Source organism: Salvelinus fontinalis, chromosome 16 (assembly GCF_029448725.1).
Source record: "Salvelinus fontinalis isolate EN_2023a chromosome 16, ASM2944872v1, whole genome shotgun sequence".
In the NCBI taxonomy this organism is placed as follows: domain Eukaryota; kingdom Metazoa; phylum Chordata; class Actinopteri; order Salmoniformes; family Salmonidae; genus Salvelinus; species Salvelinus fontinalis.
The window spans coordinates 25,292,309-25,320,155 of record NC_074680.1 but is presented as its reverse complement, the minus strand read 5'-3'; the positions used below and the strand labels follow the sequence as shown (position 1 = coordinate 25,320,155).

At 42.1% G+C, this 27,847-nt stretch overlaps 1 protein-coding gene across 2 annotated transcripts in view; it reads left to right on the top strand.

Annotated features, from left to right (window-relative positions):
• Window positions 1-27,544, top strand: part of fsip1 (fibrous sheath interacting protein 1) — a 63,428-nt gene extending 35,884 nt beyond the window's left edge. For both annotated transcript variants that reach the window (XM_055864787.1, XM_055864786.1), the window contains exons 10-11: window positions 9,626-9,760; window positions 25,417-27,544. In XM_055864787.1, the coding sequence (XP_055720762.1) occupies window positions 9,626-9,760; window positions 25,417-25,659 (378 nt within the window). In that variant the 3' untranslated portion in view covers window positions 25,660-27,544. The remainder of the gene's footprint in view (window positions 1-9,625; window positions 9,761-25,416) is intronic.
• Window positions 27,545-27,847: the final 303 nt, after the last annotated feature.

The following is a 27,847-nucleotide window of genomic DNA, read 5'->3' as shown; positions in this document are numbered from 1 at the left end:
TACACTTCGCATGTCACGCCCTGACCATAGTTTGCTTTGTATGTTTTATGTTTTGTTTGGTCAGGGTGTGATCTGAGTGGGCATTCTATGTTGTAGGCTGAGGTGTATTTTCTTTCTTACACTTGACACCCTGTGGTTTTTGGGTTGTCACGTTGTATGTCCACGCCCTGTATTGTTGGGCTTATATTTTGTGTGTGCCTTAGTAAAGAGCACTATACCCCAGTGGAACTCTCTCTGCGTCTGATTCCTGCACCCACCTAGTCCCGCGTGACATCGCAACTATATTAGGTCATCATCTGTACAGATCACTCCCATGATGTCAGAGTTTTTAGGTAACTGGAAGCTCACTTTCCAACGAGATTTTATGAGTTTGTGTCCCCACTGAGGGTGGGGGGGGGGGGCATTTTGTTATAGGGACCCGTTCTTTACTGATGTGGGGGAGAGAGACTTCTCCGTAGAAGCTAGTCAACTGAGATATGCCATGCCTAGAACATTTTCAATATAAAAAATAATAATAATATTGTCAGAGAAAAGAACAACATAATATAGAACAGAATATCATGCTGGTCAACTGAGATATGCCATGCATAAAATGTTGAAAAAAGATGAAGTTACGTATGTAAAACAGACATTTAATATAAATGTATTAATGTGATGCAGATCAACTGTGTTATAAGTACAAATGTGTTCAGTGGCTTCAGAAAGTATTCATACCCCTTGAGTTATTGTTAAATTCAAAATTGATTGAATATATTTTTCTCAAGTGATTTTTTAAAACATTTTTTTACATTTTGGCACATTTATTGAAAATGAAATACAGTGATGTACTGGGCTGTACGCACTACCCTCTGTAGTGCCATGAGGTCGGAGGCCGAGCAGTTGCTATACCAGGCGTTGATGCAACCGGTCTGGATGCTCCCGATGGTGCAGCTATAGAACTTTGAGGATCTGGTGACCCATGCCAAATCTTTTCAGTCAGAGGGGGAAAAGGTGTTGTCATGCCCTCTTCACGACTGTCTTGGTGTGTTTGGACCATGATAGTTTGTTGGTGATGTGGACACCAAGGAGACTTGGCACTACACTGCCAGGTCTCTGACATCCTTATAGGCTGTCTCATCGTTGTCGGTGACTAGGCCTACCACTGTTGTGTCGTCAGCAAAGTTAATTATGGTGTTGGAGTCATGCTTCGCCACACGGTTGTGGGTGAACAGGGAGTACAAGAGGGGACTAAGCACACACCCCTATGGGGCCCCAGTGTTGAGGATCAGCGTGGCAGATGTGTTGTTGCCTACCCTTACCACCTGGGGGCGGCCTGTCAGGAAGACCAGGATCCAGTTGCAGAAGGAGGTCTTTAGTCCCAGGGTCCTTAGCTTAGTGATGAGCTTTGTGTTGAACACTGAGCTGTAGTCAATGAACAGCATTCTCACATAGGTGTTCCTTTTGTCCAAGTGGGAAAGGGCAGTGGGGAGTGTGATTGAGATTGCGTCATCTGTGGATCTGTTGGGGCGGTATGCGAATTGGAGTCGGTCTAAGGTTTCCTGGATGATGGTGTTGATGTGAGTCATGACCAGCCTTTCAAAGCACTTCAAGGCTACTGACGTGAGTGCTACGGGGCGGTAGTCATTTAGGCAGGTTGCCTTCGCTTCCTTGGGCACAGGGACTATGGTGGTCTGCTTGAAACATGTAGGTATTACAGACTCGGTCAGGGAGAGGTTGAAAATGTCAGTGAAGACACTTGCCAGTTTGTCCGCGCATGATCTGAGTACACGTCCTGGTAATCCTTCTGGCCCCGCGGCCTTGTGAATGTTGACCTGTTTAAAGGTCTTGCTCACATCGGCTACGGAGAGCGTGATCACACAGTCATCCGGAACAGCTGGTGCTCTCATGCATGCTTGTCTTGAAGCGAGCAAAAAAGGCATTTAGCTCGTCTGGTAGGCTCGCTTCACTGGGCAGCTCTAGGCTGGGTTTCCCTTTGTAGACCATAATAGTTTGCAAGCCTTGCCACATCTGATGAGCGTCAGAGCCGTTTTAGTAGGATTCAATCTTAGTCCTGTATTGACGCTTTGCTTGTTTGATCGTTCGTCTGAGGTATAGCGACATTTCTTGTAAGCGTCAGGATTAGTGTCCCGCTCCTTGAAAGCAGCAGCTCTAGCCTTTAGCTCGGTGCGGATGTTGCCTGCAATCCATTGCTTCTGGTTGGGATATGTACACACAGTAACTGTTGGGACGATGTCGTCGATGCACTTATTGATGAAGCCGGTGACTGAGGGGGTATACTCCTCAATGCCATTGGTTGAATCCCGGAACATATTCCAGTCTGTGCTAGCAAAAGCAGTCTTGTAGCATACCATTCGCGTCATCTGACCACTTTCATATTGAGCGAGTCACTGGTACTTCCTGGTTTCGTTTTTACTTGAAAGCAGGAATCAGGAGGAAAGAATTATGGTCAGATTTGCCAAATGGAGGGCGAGGGAGAGCTTTGTATGCATCTCTGTGTGTGGAGCAAAGGTGGTCTAGAGCTTTTTTTTCTCTGGTTGCACGTGAAATGCTGGTAGAAATGAGGTAAAACGGATTTAAGTTTGCCTGCATGAAAGTCCCTGGCCACTAGGAGCGCCGCTTCTGGATGAGCCTTTTCTTGTTTGCTTATGGCCTTGTACAGCTCGTTGAGTGTGGTCTTAGTGCCAGCATCGGGTTGTGGTGGTAAATGGATGGCTTTGAATAATGTAGATGAAAACTCTCTTGGTAGATAGTGTGTTCTACAGCTTATCATGAGGTACTCTACCTCAGGCGAGCGATACCTCAAGACTTCTTTAATATTCGACATTTCACACCAGCTGTTATTGACAAACAGAAGCACACACCCACCTACCTCTCGTCTTACCAGACATAGATGTTCTGCCGATGCACGGAAAACCCAGCCAACTGTATATTATCCGTGTCGTCGTTCAGCCACAACTCGCTTAAACATAAGATATTACAGTTTTTAATGTCCAGTTGGTAGAATGGTCTCGAACAGAGATCAAGTTTATTTTTCAATGATTGCACTTTCGCCAATAGAACGGATGGTAGAGGCGGGTTACTCACTCGCCGAAGAATTCTCACAAGGCACCCCGATCTCCGCCCCCTGTATTTCCGTCTTTTCTTCACACGAATGATAGGTATTTGAGCCTGGTCTCGAGAAGCAGTATATCCTTCTCGTCGGACTCATTAAGTAAAACATCTTTATCTAGTTTGAGGTGAGTAATCACTGTTCTGATATCCAGAAGATATTTTCGGTCATAAGATATGGTAGCAGCAACATTATGTACAAATAAGTTGCAAACAATAGGGGGGAAAAAATGCAGTCTGTTAGGAGCCCGTAAAACTGCAGCCATCCCTTCCGGTGCCATTACTCCAGTGACTTGTTGCAAGCAGGATGGATTTTTAAAATATATTTTATTCTGTACAGGCTTCCTTTTCACTCAATTAGGTTAGTATTGTGGAGTAACTACAATGTTGTTGATCCATCCTCAGTTTTATCCTATCCACAGCCATTAAACTCTAACTGTTTTAAAGCCATCATTGGCCTTATGGTGAAATCCCTGAGCGGTTTTCTTTCTCTCCGGCACCTGAGTTAGGAAGGACACCTGTATCTTTGTAGTGACTGGGTGTATTGATACACCATACAAAGTGTAATTAATAACTTCACCATGCTCAAAGGGATATTCAATGTCTTTTATTTTAACTCGTCTACCAATAGGTGCCCTTCTTGGGGAGGCATTGGAAAACCTCCCTGGTCTTTGTTGTTGAATCTGTGTTTGAAATTCACTGCTCGACTGAGGGACCTTACAGATAATTGGGGTAGAGAGATGAGGTGAGATTCAAAAAAGACACTATTATTGCACACAGAGTGAGTCCATGCAACGTATTATGTGACTTGTTAACTTAGTGCTTAGCGCCAGCGGGACACCTGTCGACAACTTCTGGTGAAATTGGAGGGCGTACAATTTAAATAAATAATCAAACAAATTATGGATATTAAACATTTAGGTACATACAACTGTCTTATATCGGTTAAAAGCTTAAATTCTTGTTAATCTTACTGCATTGTCCGATTTACAATAGGCTTTACAGCGAAAGCATGAAATGCGATTGTTTGAGGACGGCCCACATCAAAATATATTTCAACCAGCACAGGTTTCATAAATTCACAAATAGCGATGAAATATTCACTTACTTTTTGAAAATCTTCCCCCGATTTGCAATCCAAAGGGTTCCACCTACAGCATGTAGTGTCGTTTTGTTAGATAAAATCCTTCTTTATATCCCAAAAAGTCTGTATAGTTGGCGCCATCTGTTGGAGTAATCCACTTGTTCAACGTGCAGAGAAAGGAATCCAAAAATTTACCGCTAAATTTGATTAGAACAAGTCAAAATACGTTTCTATGTAATCCTCAGGTACCCTAAAATGTAATTAAACTATTATATTTCATACGGAAAGAAGTATGTTCAATAGGAAAGTGATATTAGCAGGTGCGCATCCCCTCACCGTGCTCGCACAGACTGATTTCCAACTCTGAGTCCCAGTACTGAAACTCATAATTCTTCCTCGTTTTGGAAGAAACAAGCCTGAAACCTTGAACAGACTGTTGACATCTAATGGAAGCCATAGGAATTGCAATCTGGGAGCTGGATTTTGATATGCCCCAATACTTTCCATTGTAAGAGCATGGGCTCTCTCAAAAATTATTCTGGTTGCTTTTTCTTTGGATTTTCTCCCACCATATATTTTGTGTTATAGTCTCATACATTATTTTAACATTTCTACAAACTTCAAAGTGTTTTCTAGCCAATGGTACCAATTACATGCATATCCTGGCTTCTGGGTCTGAGTAACAGGCAGTTTACTTTAGGCACATCAGTCAGGTGGAAATTGAGAAAAAAGGACCCTAGCCTGAAGAAGTTCTTGAATGTATTTAAGCTTGCCATAACAAAGCGGTTGAATACTTAACTTTTTTAAATTATTTACATAATTCCACTTTGACATTATGGGGTATTGTGGGTAGGCCAGTGACCAAAAATGTCAATTTAATCAATTTTAAATTCAGGCTGTAACGTAGCAAAATGTGGAAAAGGTCAAGGGGTGTGAATACTTTCTGAAGGCACTGTAGAAAATAATGTGATGCTGCTTGGTTAACTGAGATATTCCATGCAAAATAGGTTTCATATGTGTAAATAAAAACAAAAGATTAAGCTATGTACAGTTGAAGTCGGAACTTTACATACACTTAGGTTGGAGTCATTAAAACCCGTTTTTCAACCACTCCACACATTTCTTGTTAACAAACTATAGTTTTGGCAAGTCGGTTAGGACATCTACTTTGTGCATGACACAAGTAATTTGTCCAACAATTGTTTACAGACAGATTATTTCACTTTTAATTCACTGTATCACAATTCCAGTGGGTCAGAACTTTACACTATGTTGACTGTGCCTTTAAACAGCTTGGAATATTCCAGTTAATGATGTCATGGCGTTAGAAGCTTCTGATTGACATAATTTTTGTCAATTGTAGGTATACCTGTGGATGTATTTCAAGGCCTACCTTCAAACTCAGTGTCTCTTTGCTTGACATCATGGGAAAATCAAAAGAAATCAGCCAAGACCTCAGAAAAAATTGTAGACCTCCACAAGTCTGGTTCATCCTTGGGAGCAATTTCCAAACGCCTGAAAGTACCACGTTCATCTGTACAAACAATAGTACGCAAGTATAAACACCATGGGACTATGCAGCCGTCATACCGCTCAGGAAGGAGATGTGTTCTCTTAGAGATGAACGTACTTTGGTACGAAAAGTGCAAATCAATCCCAGAACAACAGCACCTTGTGAAGATGCTGGAGGAAACAGGTACAAAAGTATCTATATCCTCAGTAAAACGAGTCCTATATCGACATGACCTGAAAGGCCGCTCAGCAAGGAAGAAGCCTCTGCTCCAAAACCGCCATAAAAAAGCCAGACTACGGTTTGCAACTGCACATGGGGACAAAGATCGTACTTTTTGGAGAAATGTCCTCTGGTCTGATGAAACAAAATTATAATTGTGTGGCCATAATGACCATCGTTATGTTTGGAGGAAAAAGGGGGAGGCTTGCAAGCCGAAGAACACCATCCCAACCGTGAAGCACGGAGGTGGCAGCTTCATGTTGTGGGGGTGCTTTGCTGCAGGAGGGACTGGTGCACTTCACAAAATAGATGGCATCATGAGGCATGAAAATTATAGTGGTGATCCTAACTGACCTAAAACAGGGAATTTTTACTAGGATTAAATGTGAATAAGGAATTGTGAAAAACTGAGTTCAAATGTATTTGGCTGAGGTGTATGTAAACTTCCAACTTCAACTGTATGTAAAATGGACATGATGTAAAATGAATGTGATGCAGATAAACTGTGTTACAAATGTGTTCCATTACTTAAACAATTTGATGCACTGAATTAAGCTAATCTTAACGCACTTAATATGAACTTTTAGCAACATTTCATTTTAATAAAAGTGCTTCATAAGATTATAATTGTGTTTGTGAATGTTTTTTTTATACTGGTTTTAGGAATAGTAATCCCATGTAGAAAATGTCTGCTGCCCTATAAATAACCCTTTTCAAATCTGGCCCCGTAAGAATATAGTTGAATGGCTCTGAACTAGAAAGTGTTTTTTTTTAATCTCCTAGCTGTGCCATTGAGGAACTAGAGCAAGCACATTTGTTTGGTTTGGAGCACAACCCTGCCTCCCAGCCATCACACAATTACTGTAGTTTACGCAATTAAAAAATTGCCCATTTTTAAATCGCAATCTGGGTCAGGTGGGCATCATTTGAAAGCTTGTTCTATTACCAACATAACGAGCTAAGTTCTAAAATATTATCTTGCAGTGTTAGGCTTTCAAAAGGCAATTTAGAGAAACATATCATTATTTTGTTACGCATAGAAAGGAGTCATGATTCAGATGCGTGCATTCACAATAGACAAACAGGCTCATTCTGTTCAGAACAATGCCATGTCATCTATTAACTGTACATCGAACATAGTGGTCATAAACGTTGACACTGTATATGGCATGAGTTTTATGATATGCACATTTGGACTCACAGTTGTTTGGCTTGCTTGTAGGACAGCAAAGCAGTATTTATTATAATACTCAACGTCGCATCTTTCAAAATACACAGAGTCCTCGTAATTTACAGCATTTCCCTCACTCAGACAACAAAACATTTGCAAAAGTTGTCCAATTAGTGGGAGGGATGGGGGCAACTTATTGTTGCTTGCGTTGCTCAAGTTCTGAACGGCTGACAGTCAAAACCCATACAGCGCTGTGGAGCGTAGAGCCTGAGCTCTGACGTCATGTATAGCATGTTACTGTACAGCCACTGTATTCCAATTTAGGCACTTATCAGTGCCCAAATCTGCCATTCAACCCTTATGAGGGTACAAGTGTACAGGGCTACAGTGAGTTATGTTGCAACTGAAAATAGTCAAACTGATCCTTCAAATGATTTAATTTGACTTAATCATATATACACTTAATAAATGAGAGATGGAATCTCTTGCTCAGGTTAGGCATATCTTAATCAGACACATGCTAAGTTGTCTTTCCACTGGGTAGAAATGCTGTTGAATGGATAAAATACGTGCACTGCTGTGGACTCCATAGTGTATATATTGATAGCTCTAACCTTAATTACAGTACATTCAATAGAAATAGCACAGGATACCCATGTAGCCTATGTGGCTATTATAAGTGATAAAAAGTCAATGGTATTTCAAGCCTAAATGTATGTCTCATCTAGTCTTCTGACGATGGTTGTGATTTCTTGAAAGTAGGGCAGAATAAGCTGTCTTTTCCAAATTAATGGTCTGTCTTTCCCAACGATTTTTGAGAAAACATTTTTTAGAAACATGTAGTTAGTGGTGTGAATAAGGTAGTAAAACTAGACTTTAATTTGTGTTTTGCCTTGTTGGGTCGGCGTGTTTCTCACTCAAGTGCACGAGAGCAACCTGATCCCACAGTGGTAGTCCATTGTGAGTGAGTCTGAAGGGCTCTAATAACAACCACTTAAAAGAGACATCACATGGAGGTTGTCATCGTTTCCATCAGGCTCAGGGAGACTACAGGGCATTTATAGGTGAAGCCACACACACTCTCACATGCCATGTGTTAAAAGAGGGCCTTTTTTTGTTAAAATCTAAAATTGATCGAATAATCTCATAGTGCTTGATGATTTCGTGGACAGAAACGTGGATATCAATAGAATTGTGATTGACACTTATTCTGTTAAGTTTACTACTTATGGAAGTTGTTATGAGGTCTTATATCAGCCATAAATTTGCAAAATTTGTGTAATACGTCGTTACTGAGCTCTCAACTCTGAACTCAACTTGTATATGAAATCATAAATGTGTCATAACAATTATTAACTTTTTTTTGTTTTGTTGCAAAGAACAGGCCTCTCCCATAATCTACAATGTCACAATGAGCGAATCTCACTCAAAATGTCTATTTTTCATCATATTTCCATCAATTTGACATTATTAGATCATAAATAGTGCTGCATGTCAAGCTTACCAGAGGATATGGAGACTTTAACCACATATCACTGGTTAGACACACAAAAAGAACCCTGTGGTTGGCTACATCCTCTTAGAACCAACCATTATTTTACTTAGTTAGGTCTTAAATGTGCACTCATATATTTTAGGGGTTGGATTGTGACCTTACTACAGGTCATCTATTGGTCACTCAAAGCAGGAAAGAAAGGCCTCTCCAGGACGCCCTTTGGAACCTAAGTACAAGTGTATTTTCTGAAATATTTGGTACAATGTGTCAGAACCCATTGCTGTGAATCACCTTAATTTTAATTTACAAGAACGCACCGTAATGTAAACATTATAAACATATGTGATCTACGGATTTCTGGGGTAGATATCTGTGTCTCTATGGAGTCTAGACCTCATGATGATGCCTGCTCAGAGTTTCTCTCCTCTGTAACCAAGACCTACCCATGAAACAGATCCCATGGAAATGACAAGCTCTCGAGGCCTTCTCATTCATCAGCCCTGGATAGTCCTCCAGGCATGATTCATCCATTTCCTCCTGACCCATTTTCAACATTTGCTTTGGATGTAGCATACTGCAGTCTGTGTCCCCAGCTTACAAGTCTATGCCATAAATATGAGATTTATGTTGGACCCCATGAGAAGTGGAATGGGGTTATTCAGTTTCCTCAGCTCTTACGACGGTTTGGTTTCAACTCTCCTATGTCTCAGATTTTTTCCCATAAATCTAAAACATAGTACAGAAATCTGCCATTGGGATTCATAGCATTGTATTGTATTGATGACAGTGCATCATTACAGTGACGTTCTACAGACAGACTAATTAGACTTTAGGATGATGGCATTTTTATACAATGTAGTTAGTTATTGGTTTAAGTGGAAGTCTTTTGATGGCTGTTTCTTCTGTGACAGTTTCAACTCTGCCTCATGGAAGTCCCCTCTGCTTTTATGGTCAAGTGAATGTCTCCTTCTACATGTGTGATGATTAGTGGTGTGTTCCCCATGAGAACATTACTCTCTGTTGTGTGTCTGTCAGGATCTGGAGGCTGGCTGGGACAGGTTGCCAGGAGAGAAGGTCCTGCAGGATATAAGGGAGAAGAGAGGGCAGGAGAGGCGCCTCCAAGAGATCCAGCTGCAGCTAGAGCTGCTGGGCCAGGGCCAAGAAATGACTGTGAGTTCAAAGCAGCCACACACGCACACCACAGCGCACACACACACACGCACATTTATATACAATCACTAATACACACATTTGATCAAAGTGAACAATTGACTCCACAGTGGGAATTCCACATGCACAGATATGCATGCACATGCATTGACACAATTCATATAGTTTGTAGGGGAATTGAAAAGAGCACTATCCCTGCTGGCAAAAATGTCACAGGGCATTGGGCAATTAACCTTAGGTCAGATTATGCATTACATTATACTGTAAGCAAGTAATTATTTTATTGCACTGTGCGTAGAATTACAGGTAGCTGCCAAAATAATGGAAACACTTGAGCCAATGAGGGATACCACACAGGTGTGGCTCCTGAGCAATTAAAACATCCCATCATGCTTAGGGTCATGTATAAAAATGCCCAGTTTCCCAATATTTTGGCCACCATGGCTAGAAGACATCTCAGTGACTATGAAAGAGGGGTCTCAAAGGAGCATAGGAGGTTTAAAGGGTGTGTCAGTCACCAGATTTCAAACCAATTGAACGCTTATGTGAGATTCTGGATCGCCGCCTGAGAAAGCGGTTTCCACCACCATCAACAAAACACAAAATTATGGAATTGTTCGTGGAAGAATGGTGTCGCAGCCCTCCAATAGAGTTCCAGACACTTGTAGAATCTATGCCAAGGTGCATTGAAGCTGTCCTGGAGGCTCGTGGCCCAATGCCCTATTAAGACACTTTATGTTGGTGTTTCCTTTATTTAGGCAGTTACCTGTAAATCCAATGACTTTATTTTTAATGCTGTATCACTTTTTAGGTCTTTAACGGCCTTATTTATGAATGCTGAACACATTTTACTCTTCATTTGGGAACTCGTTAATTCCATTGATTGTCTGTGCCCAAGGTTCCTTTTTAATGTTTAATGGCTCACTGCAATTCCTCCCTCATTCTATTCCCACAATGTCCCCTGGAAACAATTGAGCATGGCCTTGTTCTGAGACTCTGTAGAGTTACAATCACAACTATTACAAATGGCAAACATTCTGGTTTCTAGGGACAAAAACACGTGAACACAGGAATGTACCTGCAACAAAGGGGGATGGATTTGTTTCCTCCATCCACTGACGTTTGTGACTTTAATTTATTGTGTAGCAAAAGAGGGCATCAGCCATCGAATCAGTGATTTTGCCATATCATTTTTCAAAGTGGCAGCTCTTTACAACCCCACACAATATGGCTTTCTGGGGTACCTGCCTCATCCCCATTTGGTAGTATGGATGTTTATTGTAGGTGTTACTTTCGGAGTCTATGAAATATGCCTTGATCTAATTTAGGGCTCCACTTTACCAACTGGTTGTACACTTTGCCATGGTGAACCACAACTCAACTTATCCATGCTTAATTAAAGCATCAGTAGACCCTATTATGCTAAACAATTAAAGGTCCAATGCAGCCATTTTTATCTCAATATCAAATCATTTCTGGGTAACAATTAAGTACCTTGCTGTGATTATTTTCAATTAAAATGGTCAAAAATAAACAAAAATAGCTTCATACCAAAGGGCAATTTCTCTAGCAAGAATTTTGCTGGGAGTGGTCTGAGTGGGAAGTGGAAAACGGAAAATTTGCTGTCTTTTCACTCAGCTCTTACACTAAAAGGGCATTATCATCATTTTAACAATGTCACAGTATTATTCCAACCTATAGTGTGGATATACAGTACCAGTCAAAAGTTTAGACACACCTACTCATTCCATGTTTTTTCTTTATTTTGACTATTTTCTACATTGTAGAATAATGGTGAAGACATTAAAACTAGGAAATAACACATATGGAATCATGTAGTAACCAACAAAGTGTTAAACAAATCAAAATATATTTTATATTTGAGATTCTTCAAAGTAGCCATCCTTTGCCTTGATGACAGCTTTGCACACTCTTGGTATTCTCTCAACCAGTATCCGGAGGATACTCTCATTATGAAAACCACCACCTAAACAACGACATGATTCTGTTCTCAGACTAGATTTATGTGTTCTACCTCTAGATTTACCCCTAAACTAATCAGAACACACTCATTTAGGTGTTTTAAGAGTATGGTTCTAGAGTTTGATTGTATTGGTCAGAAATAGAAACAAGCGTATAGGGAGACTAGGTTCACAGCATTGACATGGTGAGTTAACTTGGTCCAAACTCAGCTGAGTGCTTCATGTTGATGTTCCTGCAGCCTGGTTACAGCTCTTTTGGTACCAGCCAATTATGTCTGTACTTAGGTCTTTATTTTGCCATCCATTCTGCATAGTTTTTGCCCTGGTTAATGTGCCAGGAACAAGCCTGTAAAGAGAGGCAACACAAGCTTAATCTAGGGGACTAGGGATCCTGTAAAAACTGGGATAAATCAAAAACATAATTCTGCGTATGCTGCAATGAACGGGAAAATATCTCCCTTCCAGATCAATAGATCCTAAATAAATAGCTTATAACTACCTGGAGCAGTAGCAGTGGTTTCTCTCCCAAGACTTTGTAGAGGGAGGAAAAGAGGTATGCTCTCTCATATTGTTTAGTCTCGAGTCTCTGGACTTCAGCACTTTTTGGAGAGGAGGAAAATCTTAAAAGCTTTGGTGAACTAAATTGTTGATGTAACTCACAGATTAATGACCAGAGACGACCTGTGTCCAGTCACATCACATTTGATGGATTTCATTGTGGTTGACAGAATTTTAGGTGATTTAGTCTTATCTGTTTGGATTATGGAAACACACATTCACCCATTTTACTCCAATACAGTGCTATCTATGTACAGGTAACTGCCAAAATAAAGGAAACGCCAACAAAAAGTATCTTAATGGGGTGTTGGGCCAGAACAGCTTTCATGCACATTGGCATAGATTCTACAAGTGTCTAGAACTTTATTGGAGGGATGCAAGCAATACCATTTTTACTCCCATAAGTGTTAAATTGGGTTGAGATCTGGTGACTGAGACGGGCATATGGTTTACATCGTTTTTATGCTCATAAAACTATTTAATGACTACTCGTGCCCTGTGGATGGGGCATTGCCATCCTTTTGGGCATAGCCATGTTGTAACGGTTGTTCTCCTCCTCTTTGTCCGAAGAATAAATAAACAAATAAACGAACGTAGACAGACCTGAACTAGAGAATTTACATATACACGAAGAACGCATGAACAGGTACAGACTACACAAACGAACGAACAAACAAAACAGTCCCGTGTGGTGCACAGACACAAACACGGAAGACAACCACCCACAAACAAAACAGTGTGAACAACCTACCTTAATATGGTTCTCAATCAGAGGAAACGTAAAACACCTGTCCCTGATTGAGAACCATATCAGGCTAAATGACAATGAACCTAAACATAGAAACACATAACATAGAATGCCCACCCCAACTCACGCCCTGACCAACTAAACACATACAAAAACAAGAGAAAACAGGTCAGGAACATGACACATGTTAGCCAAAATAATGGCCAAACTAATGCCCTGCCCAGCATTTTTATAGATAACCCTAAGCATGATAGGATGTTAATTGCTGATTTAACTCAGGAACCACACCTGTGTGGATGCACCTGCTTTCAATATACTTTGTATCGCTCATTTACTCAAGTGTTTCCATTATTTTGGCATTTACTTGTATATGTCATATTTTTGCTTCCTACATTTTTCTGGAATCAGATCTGAGGACAGCTTTATTGGCATCAGTGAAGCTTCCCTGTTCCAAATTCTCCTGACCCCCAACTCCTCTCTCATCGAAGTCTTTCATTTCTCCCACCTTTTTTCCCCAATCTTGCTGGAATGCCTCTGTATCATGTTGATATACATGAACCTTTAAATATCATCTCAATTATTATGACCATCTATTTGGTCCATTGTGTGATGAATCCCCCCCCCCCCCTCTCTGAGTTTCTCAGTAACAAAAACATAAAAAGTATACTTGTTGAGACGTGATAACCCTGCTCTTCAGCTGTCTGCAACAGGTCAGGATAAAATGTTATTCCCACACCCTCTTCTGGCTCTGTCCCAATATCAACAGTATGAAGGAGCACAATCACAGAATGTACAGTAAGACAGGATACATCCAATGGGGCACTCCTCATTTTATCACTAATACATCATTAATACTGTCATTAGCCATTGTCTCAGATTTTATAAATGACAATTCAAAGGCCATGTTTATACACACACTTACACTTTTGACCAAAAATATTAGATGTTAGATCTCTGTGAAGTATTGTTGTAGTTGATATATTTTTCACACAGTAGTTGTTGACAGACTAGTACAGGCTCAGACTGTGCTGATGAGAAAATAAGCCTGTCGTATGTGGAATGTGTTTGCTCTGGGCAGGTGGAGGTATGAGGGAGTAGCTAGAGGCTATGGCTCTGACACATCGTGGGTGGAAGGCTGGCTCTGCTGTCAGAGACCTGTTATGCTCAGTATTCAGGTGGTGTAGTATATGGGCTCTTTGTTCTGACAATCTGGTAGTTTCATAACAGTTTTCCACATAAGAGCGGTCAAGCTTTCCAGAAAGGCCTGTTTGTCTGTGTCTGTGGGGAGGAAAGCACAGGAATGTGAATGACGGGTGCTGCTGCACACTGCACTGCTACACACCCTGGATGAGTATAAAAAAATGATTATATGTATTTATATATAAACTCAGCAACAAAAGAAACGTCGACTGCATTTATTTTCAGCAAACTTAACATGTGTAAATATTTGTATGAACATAAAAAGATTCAACAACTGAGACACAAACTGAACAAGTTCCACAGACATGTGACTAGCAGAAATGGAATAATGTGTCCCTGAACAAAGGGGGGGTCAAAATCAAAAGTAACAGTCAGTATCTGGTGTGGCCACCAGCTGCGTTAAGTACTGCAGTGCATCTCCTCCTCATGGACTGCACCAGATTTTCCAGTTCTTGCTGTGAGATGTTACCCCCCTCTTCCACCAAGGTACCTGCAAGTTCCTGGACATTTCTGGGGGGAATGGCCGTAGCCCTCACCCTCCGATCCAACAGGTTCCATACGTGCTCAATGGGATTGAGATCCAGGCTCTTCGCTGGCCATGGCAGAACACTGACATTCCTGTCTTGCAGGAAATCACGCACAGAACGAGCAGTATGGCTGGTGGCATTGTCATGCTGGAGGGTCATGCCAGGATGAGCCTGCAGGAAGGGTACCACATGAGGGAGGAGGATGTCTTCCCTTTAATGCACAGTGTTGAGATTGCCTGCAATGACAACAAGCTCAGTCCGATGATGCTGTGACACACCGCCCCAGACCATGACGGACCCTCCACCTCCAAATCGATCCCGCTCCAGAGTACAGGCCTCGGTGTAACGCTCAATCCTTCGACGATAAATGCGAATCCAAGCATCAGGCTAAACCGCGACTTGTCAGTGAAGAGCACTTTTTGCCAGTCCTGTCTGGTCCAGTGACGGTGGGTTTGTGCCCATAGGCGACGTTGTTGCCGGTGATGTCTGGTGAGGACCTGCCTTACAACATGCCTACAAGCCCTCACTCCAGCCTCTCTCAGCCTATTACGGACAGTCTGATCACTGATGGAGGGATTGTGCGTTCCTGGTGTAACTCAGGCAGTTGTTGCCATCCTGTACCTGTTCCGTAGGTGTGATGTTCAGATGTACCGATCCTGTGCAGGTGTTGTTACACGTGGTCTGCCACTGCGAGGATGATCAGCTGTCCGTCCTGTCTTCCTGTAGCGCTATCTTAGGCGTCTCACAGTACGGACATTGCAATTTATTGCCCTGGCCACATCTGCAGTCCTCATGCCTCCTTGCAGCATGCCTAAGGCACATTCACGCAGATGAGCAGGGACCCTGGGCATCTTTCTTTTGGTGTTTTCAGAGTCAGTAGAAAGGCCTCTTTAGTGTCCTACGTTTTCATAACTGTGACCTTAATTGCCTACCGTCTGTGAGCTGTTAGTGTCTTAACGACCGTTCCACAGGTGCATGTTCATTAATTGTTTATGGTTCATTGAACAAGCATGGGAAACAGTGTTTTAAACCCTTTACAATGAAAATCTGTGAAGTTATTTGAATTTTTACGAATTATCTTTAAAAGACAGGGTCCTGAAAATATATATAATTCTGTTGATGTTCCCTTGAGCAAGGCACTTAACCCTAATTGCTCCAGTAAGTTACTCTGGTTAAGAGCGTCTGCTAAATTACTAAAATGTAGGAGGGGAGGATTCTCCCTGAATCTAATTCTGACTAACTCAAAGTGGGTTTGTTTTGGGCTCTGGCCAAGTGGCCACTGCCTGCCACTGGGCGAGACATCTAATGAAAGATTTAATGGAGCACTTTACCATTTAGCAGAAATTAAACATATTTCCATAAAGACTCTCCTGCCGGAGTGTGAATAAGGCTTACTCCCCCTTGTATTCACACCCAAAATACTACAGTTCTACAGTCCTTCTGGTCATTTTTTAATTTTTTTTTATTTCACCTTTATTTAACCAGGTAGGCTAGTTGAGAACAAGTTCTCATTTGCAACTGCGACCTGGCCAAGATAAAGCATAGCAGTGTGAACAGACAACAACACAGAGTTACACATGGAGTAAACAATAAACAAGTCAATAACATGGTAGGAAAAGAGAATCTATATACAATGTGTGCAAAAGGCATGAGGTAGGCAATAAATCGAATAATTACAATTTAGCAGATGTATATATTATGTATACCTGTAGGTGTAAACCCACTTGAAGCATTTCGCTACACTCGCAATAACATCTGCTAACCATGTGTATGTGACCAATAAAATTTGATTTGATATTTATCCGAGTCAGGTCAAAGTGCATCTGTCATAATCTCACTAAACGAGTGCCTTGTCATACTGAGCTATCCCTCAGCAGCCCTCTACTGATGAAGACCAGAAGAGGGCTCCCTGTTGTATCTTATCTGTTGGACTTACAAGAGCAAGTAGGGTTAAGTGCCTTGCTCAAGGGCACATCAACAGATTTTTCACCTAGTTGGTTTGGGGATTCAAATGGCTACCCAGACTACCCCCCCCCCCCCCCCCCCCCCCCCCCCCCCCCCCCCCCCCCCCCCCCACAAACACTGCTGCTACTCTCTGTTATTGTCTATGCATAGCCACTTTAATAACCCTACCCTCATGTACATAGTTACCTCAATTACCTCGACACCGGTGCCCCCGCACTTTGACACATTGACTCTGTACCGATACCCCCTGTATATAGCCCCGCTATTGTTATTTACTGCTGCTCTTTAATTATTTGTTTTTCTTATCTCTTACTTTATTATTATTTGTATTTTTTTTCTTTTTAGGTATTTTCTTAAAACTGCATTGTTGGCTAAGGGCTTGTAAGTAGACATTTCACTGTAAGGTCTACTAGACCTGTTGTATTCGGCGCATGTGACAATTTTTTTGTTGATTTGATTTTAACCAGTTGACCTTTCGTTTACTGGCCCAACGCTATCCCAGACCTAGGATTTCCCAGACCTAACCTTATCCCCAGGCTAAGTTGGCCTTAGTGGGAGTGACCATATAATTATATGGGAGGGAACTGTTACGGCTATCGTCATATTCTTCCTCCTCCTCGGACGTGGAGAGGCGAGACGGATCGGACCAATACGCAGAGTGGTTAGTGTTCCTTAAAGATTTATTAAAACGAAACTGAATACTGAATTACAAAACAAATAAACGAAGTGCATAAACCGATACAGTACCGTGTGGTGCAACAAACACAGACACGGAAACAAACACCCACAAAACACATGTGAAACCCAGGCTGCCTAAGTATGATTCTCAATCAGGGACAACGATTGACAGCTGCCTCTGATTGAGAATCATACCCGGCTGAACACAAACATCCCAACATAGAAAATCAAACATAGACAAACCCACCCAACTCACGCCCTGACCAACTAAAATAAATACAAGAAAAAGGGAAACAGGTCAGGAACGTGACAGGAACTTATTGAGTAAAGTATTTGTCCTCATTTAATTTTAGCGAGTCACACATCCCTCCCTTTATTAGAGTAGCATTGGCCACAGGTTACTTTGGCTGAAGAAAAAAAGTGAAGGTTAGTGACTGAAGCCTGTGACCTTGTAACTTGAGCAGACCACAATGTGGGAAGCTAGCACCGAACCCTGCGTGTACAGGATCTCAACAGTGAGCCCTCCGAGGTGATGTAGTCCAGGATGGGGTGGGCTGGCCTGGGCTAGGTGAGGTTGGAGGTAGGGGGTGGCCGGAGAGTTTGAGGGTGTTGATACATGCAACTCCAGTGGGCCAGCTGTGTGAACGGGAAGCTATGATCTGTTGACAGCTGACGTTGTTGTTTGTTTGAAAAACTTGAACTCAAGGAAGAATTTGACTTACCTGGATGGCGGATGACACATTGGTGGGTGCTTATATTTGTCCTGTTTGTCCAATGATCTTTGAGTTACAATGCTATACAATACAAGTACATGGGGATGACTGATTTTACAGTGTATCAACTAGCCCTGTAAGGTAGAGCTTTGTAAAGTGTGAGAAAAAGAGTTGCGGATGGCATCTCACTGAGACAATGTTTAATGAGATAGAAATAGATATCATAATGCCTATATCATTAGCAGAGGCAGTCACTAATCATCTGAATCCAGGGTCTCCTCTTACCCGCAATTCAAATTCGACAATAAACATCAAGCTCGAGACCCAGGGTCTCGAGCTTGATGACGAGTTTGGAGGGTACTATGGTGTTAAATGCTGAGCTGTAGTCGATGAACAGCATTCTCACATAGGTATTCCTCTTGTCCAGATGGGTTAGGGCAGTGTGGTTGCGATTTGCGTCGTCTGTGGACCTATTGGGTCGGTAAGCAAATTGGAGTGGGTCTAGGGTGTCAGGTAGGGTGGAGGTGATATGGTCCTTGACTAGTCTCTCAAAGCACTTCATGATGACGGAAGTGAGTGCTACGGGGCGGTAGTCGTTTAGCTCAGTTACCTTAGCTTTCTTGGGAACAGGAACAATGGTGGCCCTCTTGAAGCATGTGGGAACAGCAGACTGGGATAAGGATTGATTGAATATATCCGTAAACACACCAGCCAGCTGGTCTGCGCATGCTCTGAGGACGCGGCTGGGAATGCCGTCTGGGCCTGCAGCCTTGCGAGGGTTAACACGTTTAAATGTATGGTCCTCAAAGCGAGCAAAAAAGTTATTTAGTCTGTCTGGGAGCAAGACATCCTGGTCCGCGACGGGGCTGGTTTTCATTTTGTAATCCGTGATTGACTGTAGACCGTGCCACATACCTCTTGTGTCTGAGCTGTTGAATTGCGACTCTACTTTGTCTCTATACTGGCACTTAGCTTGTTTGATTGCCTTGCGGAGGGAATAGCTACACTGTTTGTATTCGGTCATGTTTCCGGTCACCTTGCCCTGGTTAAAAGCAGTGGTTCGCGCTTTCAGTTTCACGCGAATGCTGCCATCAATCCACGGTTTCTGGTTTGGGAATGGAGAGATGTCGGTCGGTCTGTCCGTCTCTCTGTCTGGCCCAGCCTCATTAGGATTCTGTAACAACCGCCAGGCATATGGCCTGGATCAATACACCTTGTCTCGTTCTAATCCTTCAGACCTCCAAGTCTTTCCTTCTCTAGAATTTAGTTGATCCTCGGCAGCATCACATTTATGTAGAAGAATTTTTGTTCTTTGTAGTTCATGTCTTTATAGCCCATACACTATCAGAATTTGGCAATTTCCTTTCCATAGTGTTACTTACAAATTGATCAGAAAGTTGTAATTCATGCTTTGTGTTCATTGTGCCATTGGCAGCTTCAGTCAGAAATTAGATCAAGGAATCTGGCACCTCTGCCTTATATTTCACATGTCCGTGTGGAGGTTGTATCGCTGTGAGGAAGCTGACCACAACGGGTCCGCAACTGCCGACTTCCTGACTGGCTCACAGTTGGTCAAAAGCAAACATGTATTATTAACTTTTATTTATTCAGGGTAGCCCAATTGAGCCCAGGGTCTTATTCCCAATGCTGCCCTGAGTTCATTTATTATTTTATTTTTTTTACAAACAGGAAGAAACATCTGCATTACAAAAAAAACCACGAAGAGTACAAATAACCACAAGGCACAACCTCAACAAAATGTCAGCAAAGAAACCATTACAATCAATCAAAACAACTACAATCCTCACTGAGTTCATTCAACACCAGAGTCCTAAACTGCTCTAGCGGCACCAGGGAATCATGATGTAAGGAATTTTGTAGGTTATTCCAAAAATGGAGGGCAATAAAACTAAAGGGGATTTACCTAAATTGGTCGAGACCAGAGGAAACTCAAGAGTTAAACAAACCTTTTGATACAAGATGTAGTGGTAATTATTAAAACTCTCACCTGTGATAAAGAGAAAGGTGCTATGGTAGACGCCATCGAAAGGTTTAAGAGTAGTGACTGTTGTATTCTGGTACATGGTGTCACCATAGTCAAGAACTGGCAGGAAAGTTGACTGCAAAATCTGCTTCCTGCTATTTAGGGAGAGGGGACAATTATTTATTTATTTTTAAGCCCCCTTCAAATCTTGGATTTTTAACTAGCTTATCCATATGTTTTTTGTGAACATTGTCTTTATCAATCCAAATGCCCAGATATTTCTAGGCGTGAACCCGATTGATGGGAGAACCATCTAATGAATAAAGATGTAGTTCATCTGAAACATGTTTGTGAGAAATTAGAAAACAACATATATTTAGTCTTGCCCGCCTTAAGTACAAGTTTTAAACCGACCAGGGCTTTCTGTAAGGCAACAAAGTTGCATTGCAGCTGTAACAGCCTGGTCAACATACATAATACTGTGCCATAAATGTTTCCCAGCTCACTCCCCAGAGCGTTCAAACGGATTGTCTCACAAAGACATGCATTCTCCAGGCTGTCCTTTTCCCAACGGAACCAGCGTTTGATCGCGTTGCTCTGCATTACAAGTGCCCAAGCAGGCCTGACGGCCTCATTCCCCTCTCAATGATAACCCTGTGAGAGAGTACAGTCCCAAAACACAGCACCTCATTGAAACAAGTCACTTTTCATTTCTTTTGGATAGGGTTCCTCACTTTCCTGTCAACGCAGCACTTTCTCTGTTTGCTGGAATGTGGTCTCTGGGCTGCTGGACGGCATCCCAGAAGCCCCGGCTGCAGCACAGGCCTTAACGAGCGGGTGCTGTGGAGAGCAGACTGGGCAGAGACAGACTGGGTAGAGACACACTGGGCATAGACAGACTGGGTACAGACTTGGCAAAGAGACTGGGCAGTGACGGACAGGGGAACATACATCAGTCACCCAGCAACACCCCCGGCACGCACTGCAGAGGGGCATCTAGGGTCAGCCGCTCCGTCTGATCAGAGCACTTTGTTATAGCCATTAAGGCTTCTCTCTCTCCGTAGGGGAAGCTCACATGTGCTTCCCATGTCCAACGCACATGGTATTGGTAAGCCTAGAGCCAGAGGTACCCATTACTGCAGGCTGACCATGGAGTGTGTTGTATTGCCTCATCCATGAGCACTCAAATGCTGACATGCTTGTAATTGACCGATGGCGATGTGTTTTAATGACAGTGGTTTCAAGTTGAAGTAATGGCTCATTTACAGTCCAGCACATGTATTTCTAGTCACTGTCGTTACCTCATGGCCCTTATCTTTTAGTGTGTGAGTCAAACACACCAGTCAAAAAATTATAGTTTAGACAGGTTGAGAGAAAGGTTAAGTGTGTAATGTTTTACTTAGTGGTTAGTGTTATCACCATTCTGTACACACCATCAAGAGGCCCTAAGCCAGGGCCAAGGACATGCCCCATGCGTCCTCTCCCCTCATTGCAGGGGTTTCCTTAGCCATGCTAGGGCCATGCTAGGGTTGAAGGTCAAGTCCACAGGCAAGCGGCGGAGCAGCATGGGGTGCTTAATGCATGGGGTAGGGCAGGAATGTGTCCGTGGAGTGTACACCTCTGGCCGTTGTCAGCAGGGAAAGACGATATGCTGTGCGGGTAATTGCAGGGGTCGTAAATGAGTAATACCGCCCACCCTCTAATGGCCTAAAGCAGTACTATGGAAAGTTGGGGTCGTGGGGGAATTGCAGTGTTGGCAAATAAAAAATGAAGAGTACAGATTATTTTATGGGACAATATACAAACGTTTTGAGAAAGATAATTTGAATCATATTTTGAGTAAATTTATTTATTGGTTCTCTTAATTTTTATCTGAGAGATTCAAATGTAAGGAATTTAAGGTTATTTGTTGGTGTGAATTTTAATTCGGCGATTTGTAAGGTTGTGTCATTAGATGTGGGGTGGGCAGAATTTCTAGTGAAAAAACAAATGGGGTTCTGGCTGAAAAAGTTTGAATACCACTAGCCTAAAGGGTGTCATTTAAGCAATAAGGCCTGAGGAGGTGTGGTACATGGCCAATATACCACAGCTAAGGGCTGTTCTTATGCACGACGCAATGCGGAGTTGGCCATATACCACAAACCCCTGAGGTGCCTTATTGCTATAAAAACTGGTTACCAACGTAATTGGATCAGTAAATAGTAATTTTTTGTCATACCCGTGGTATACTTAAGCATTAAGGCACGAGAAGGTATGGTATATGGCAAATATACCACATCTAAGGACTGTTCTTAAGCACAACGCAACACGGAGTGCCTGGATACAGCCCTTGGCCATGGTATATTGGCTATATACCACAAACCCCTGAGGTGCCTTATTGCTATTATCAACTGGTTACCAACGCAATTAAAAATAAATGTTTTGTCATACCTGTGGTATACGATATACCACGGCTGTCAGCCAATCAGCATTCAGGACTCGAAACAACCAGTTTATAAAGTCTGATATACCACGCTTTTAGCCAATGAGCATTCAGTGAGCATACATTTTAGAGGACTTTCAACATACACAGGTAAGCTGAGGGAGCGACATCTAGCAAGCAACTGGGTCATGAGGGGCTGGTGAGTTTCAAAGGCTGGAAAGAGAAGGGACATTGATGAGCGATTAGGCCGTGTTCCCATTACGAGATATCAAGGAGAGTTTAAGGAGCGGGGTAGCAAAAGAGAATTCTACTTTTCAATTCGCATTACATTCTTGCCTTACCTATCGTTGTGGCTGGAAATGTGTCATTTTTGGTCCGCACCTCAAATTGAACGTAAATATCCCAGTAGCGAATTGCCAATAAGCACAAACTGTTCGACAATGACAAAAACTTTTCTTCCAAAACATATCACATATTGAATAATGCAGCCAAACCATATTACACTCTTGAATAATGCAAAAAATTCACAAGCTGTACAGTTGAAGTCGGAAGTTTACATACACCTTAGCCAAATACATTTAAACTCAGTTTTTCACAATTCCTGACATTTAATCCTAGTACAAATTCCCTGTTTTAGGTCCGTTAGGATCACCACTTTATTTTAAGAATGTGAAATGTCAAAATATTAGTAGAGATTATTATTTATTTCAGCTTTTATTTCTTTCATCACATTCCCAGTGGGTCAGAAGTTTACATACACTCAATTAGTATTTGGTACTAATTGTTTGACTTGGGTTATTTGGTTTCAATTGTTTGACTTGGGTTAAAACGTTTCGGTAGCCTTCCACAAGCTTCCCACAATAAGTTGGGTGAATTTTGGCCCATCCCTCCTGACAGAGCTGTTGTAAATGAGTCAGGTTTGTAGGACTCCTGACAAGCTTTTTCAGTTCTGCCCACAAATTTTCTATGGGATTGAGGTCAGGGCTTTGTGATGGCCACTCCAATACCTTGACTTTGTTGTCCTTAAGCCATTTTGCCACAACTTTGAAAGTATGCTTGGGGTCATTGCCCATTTGGAAGACCCAATCGCGACCAAGCTTTAACTTCCTGACTAATGTCTTGAGATGTTGCTTCAATATATCCACATAATTGTCCTACCTCATGATGCCATCTATTTTGTGAAGTGCACCAGTCCCTCCTGCAGCAAAGCACCCCCACAACATGATGCTGCCACCCCCGTGCTTCACGGTTGGGATGGTGTTCTTCGGCTTGCAAGCCTCCCCCTTTTTCCTCCAAACATAAAGATGGTCATTATGGCCAAACAGTTCTATTTTTGTTTCATCAGACCAGAGGACATTTCTCCAAAAAGTATGATCTTTGTCCCCATGTGCAGTTGCAAACCGTAGTCTGGCTTTTTTATGACGGTTTTGGAGCAGAGGCTTCTTCCTTGCTGAGGGGCCTTTCAGGTTATGTTGATATAGGACTCGTTTTACTGTGGATATGGATACTTTTGTACCTGTTTCCTCCAGCATCTTCACAAGGTCCTTTCTGTTGTTCTGGGATTAATTTGCACTTATCGCACCAGAGTACGTTCATCTCTAGGAGACAGAACGCGTCTCTTTCCTGAGCGGTATGACGGTGTTTATACTTGCGTACTATTGTTTGTACAGATGAATGTGGTACCTTCAGGGCTTTGGAAATTGCTCTCAAGGATGAACCAGACATGTGGAGGTCTACATTATTTTTTTTGAGGTCTTGGCTGATTTCTTTTGATTTTCCCATGATGTCAAGCAAAGAGGCACTGAGTTTGAAGGTAGGCCTTGAAATACATCCACAGGTACACCTCCAATTGACTCAAATGATGTCAATTAGCCTATCAGACGCTTCTAATGCCATGACATCATTTTCTGGAATTTTCCAAGCGGTTTAAAGGCACAGTCAACTTAGTGTATGTAAACTTCTGACCTACTGGAATTGTGATACAGTGAATTATAAGTGAAATAATCTGTCTGTAAACAATTGTTGGAAAAATGACTTGTGTCATGCACAAAGTAGATGTCCAGAACTACAGTTTGTTAACAAGAAATGTGTGGAGTGGTTGAAAAGCGAGTTTTAATGACTCCGACCGAAGTGTAAACTTCCGACTTCAACTGTACATGCGTATGATACGTCGAACACAATACATTCATTCGACCTGGTGAAAATCAGTTTTTGGGACCTTACTTGCTTACCACTTTTTCCATGTGCTTTCTTCCTTCACAGAAAATTATGACCTCTTCCTAAATATTTGGTCAAATTATGCATTTTTAAAGATGGTTTCCTAGAAACAAGGTTGCCTCAACTTTCCCCTTTTGATCAACTTACCCCACTTTGAAAATGAATCCTCATTGTTAAGTTAAAGAAAAGAGCCATGATAATACAGAAGTTGCCAAAGAGTTGACATTTGATTTCTGTCATTTGTGTAAGCCATTTCTGTGCATTGGCTATCTCCTTGAACTCCCTGCATTTCCAAAAGGCTCTGTGAAGACCCTTACTTATCTGTAGAAAAACAACCTCTCGTCCAACTAGAAGTGTTTTAGGCAACTGGAAATTTGTTTAGTTGGGCTGTCCAACTATTTTGTGGGACGCAGTCCCACCAAGCACAGGGACGTCTGTGGTTGGTTCATTAATCATCTTGAAATACCACTGCTATCAATGGTAGAGCATTTTTAGCAGAGTTTATCGGAACCAAATCATCGGCCTACTAAACAATGACTACAGTAGGAATACTGCTGGGAAGTGATCTTAGACATCTCCAGTGTTTCTTGTTCAGTATAGTATTTTGTCTCTCTGTCTTTGTCACTGTCTCTATCTCTCTCTCTCGCCCTCTCTTTTTCTAGTTTGACAAACCAATACTACTGGAGGAGCAGCTGATGACTCTGTTGGAGGAGTATGAGATATCACAGAGCTGGGGACATGGTCTGGGGACAAGGGACACATCACCCAGGGACAACTCTGATACGGAGAGCCTGCCGGACAGCACACCCCGTCTCTCTGACTATATCCTGTCAGAGTTGCTTAGAGATGCATACACCACCAGCTTTAGCCAGTTGGACAAAGCCACCACTATGTGTTCACCATAGAGTATTAACACATACTGTATGTGGGGTGTGACAAATATAGAAATGTGTATATTTACTGTGCATTCAGAAAGTATTCAGACCCCTTGACTTTTTCCACATTTTATTACGTTACTGCCTTATACTAAAATGGATGAAATACATGTTTTGCCTCATCAATCTCATACAATACCCCATAATGACAAAGCAAAAACAGATTTTTAGATTTTTTTCATATTTATATATATATAAAAAAAACACATTTACATAAGTATGCAGACCGTTTACTCAGTACTTTGTTGAAGCACCTTTGGCAGCAATTACAGCCTTGAGTCTTCTAGGGTATGACGCTACAAGTTTGGCACACCTGTATTTGGGGAGTTTATCCTATTCTTCTCTGCAGATCCTCTCAAGCTCTGTCAGGTTGGATGGGGAATGTTGCTGCACAGCTATTTTCAGGTCAGATGTTCGCTCGGGTTCAAGTCCAGGCTCTGGCTGGACCACCTAAGGACATTCAGAGACTTGTCCCGAAGCCTCTCCTGCGTTGTCTTTGCTGTGTGCTTAGTGTCTTTGTCCTGTTGGAAGGTGAACCTTCGCCCCAGTCTGAGGTTCGGAGTGCTCTGGAGCAGGTTTTCATCAAAGATCTCTCTGTACCCTGGTCCTTTCATCTTTCCCTCGATCCTGACTAGTCTCCCAGTCCCTGCAGCTGAAAAACATCCCCACAGCATGATGCTGCCACCACCATGCTTCACCGTAGGAATGGTGCCGGGTTTCCTCCAGACGTGACGCTTGGCATTCAGGCCAAAGAGTTCAATCATCAGACCAGAGAATCTTGTTTCTCATGGTCTGAGAGTCCTTTAGGTGCCTCTTGGCAAACTCCAATCATGGCATGTGTCTTTTACTGAGGCATGGCTTCCGTCTGGCCACTCTACAATAAAGGCCTGAGTGCTGCAGAGATGGTTGTCCTAATGGAAAGTTCTTCCATATCCACAGAGGAACTCTGGAGCTCTGTCAGAGTGACCATCGGGTTCTTGGTCACCTCCCTGACCAAGGCCCTTCTCCCCGATTGCTCAGTTTGACCGGGCGGACAGCTCTAGGAAGAGTCTTGGTGGTTCCAAACGTCTTCCATTTAAGAATGATGGAGGCCACCGTGTTCTTGGGGACCTTCAATGCTGCATAACTATTTTGGTACCCTTCCCTAGACCTGTGCCTCGACACAATCCTGTCTCGGAGCTCTACGGACAATTCCTTCGACCTCATGGCTTGTTTTTTGTTCTGACCTGCACTGTCAACTGTGGGACCTTATATAGACAGGTATGTGCCTTTCTAAATCATATCCAATAAATTGAATTTAACACAGGTGGACTCAAAGTTGTAGAAACTTCTCAAGGATGATTAATGTAAACAGGATGCACCTGTGCTCAATTTCGAGTCTCATAGCAAAGGGTCTGAATATCTACGTAAATAAGATATTTCTTTATTTTATTTTCATCTAAAAACATGTTTTCGCTTTGTCATTGGGCTATTGTGTGTAGATTGACGAGGGGGAAAACAACATTTTAATTAATTTAAGAATAAGGCTGTAACGTAACAAAATGTGGAAAAAGGGAAGGGGTTTGAATACTTTCCTAATACGCTGTGTATGGTTATATGGTGCTAACAACCAGGCCTGCGGTCATGTCACCAGAAGGGCAGCAATATGGATTTCTTCCAGACAGACTCTCCCACACCAACTAACACACAATGACTGTATGAATCACTGAGTCTTGTTAAACTGTGTAGTGTATAATCATAAGAATAACTATATTATACAAGTATTTTGATGTTTGTCAAGGCTTTATAGAATGTCTTTTGATTTCCTAAATGGAGTGATACATTATGAAACTATTAAACCTGTAACTAATTTTTTTATCGCTCTATTGTGCCTTTTTACAATGATTGCTCCCCTCGGTCTGTATATTCTACTTGAGTATTTCCATTCATTTACACTTTCCTGTAGCGCCAAATGAGGAGTCAGAACAGTAGGAGAGCCCATTGTATTAACCCTGCTAATGTAGATGAGAACAGACCGTTTCTGGTCTCTTTAAACTTAACGGATTTATTTGACCGCACAATGTACCTCATGCATAATGATTTAGCTGTGAGCAGTGGGAGTGTGGGCCTGTTGGACAGACAGACCCCCAGGAACCAAACTGCCCAATGATTTCACTAC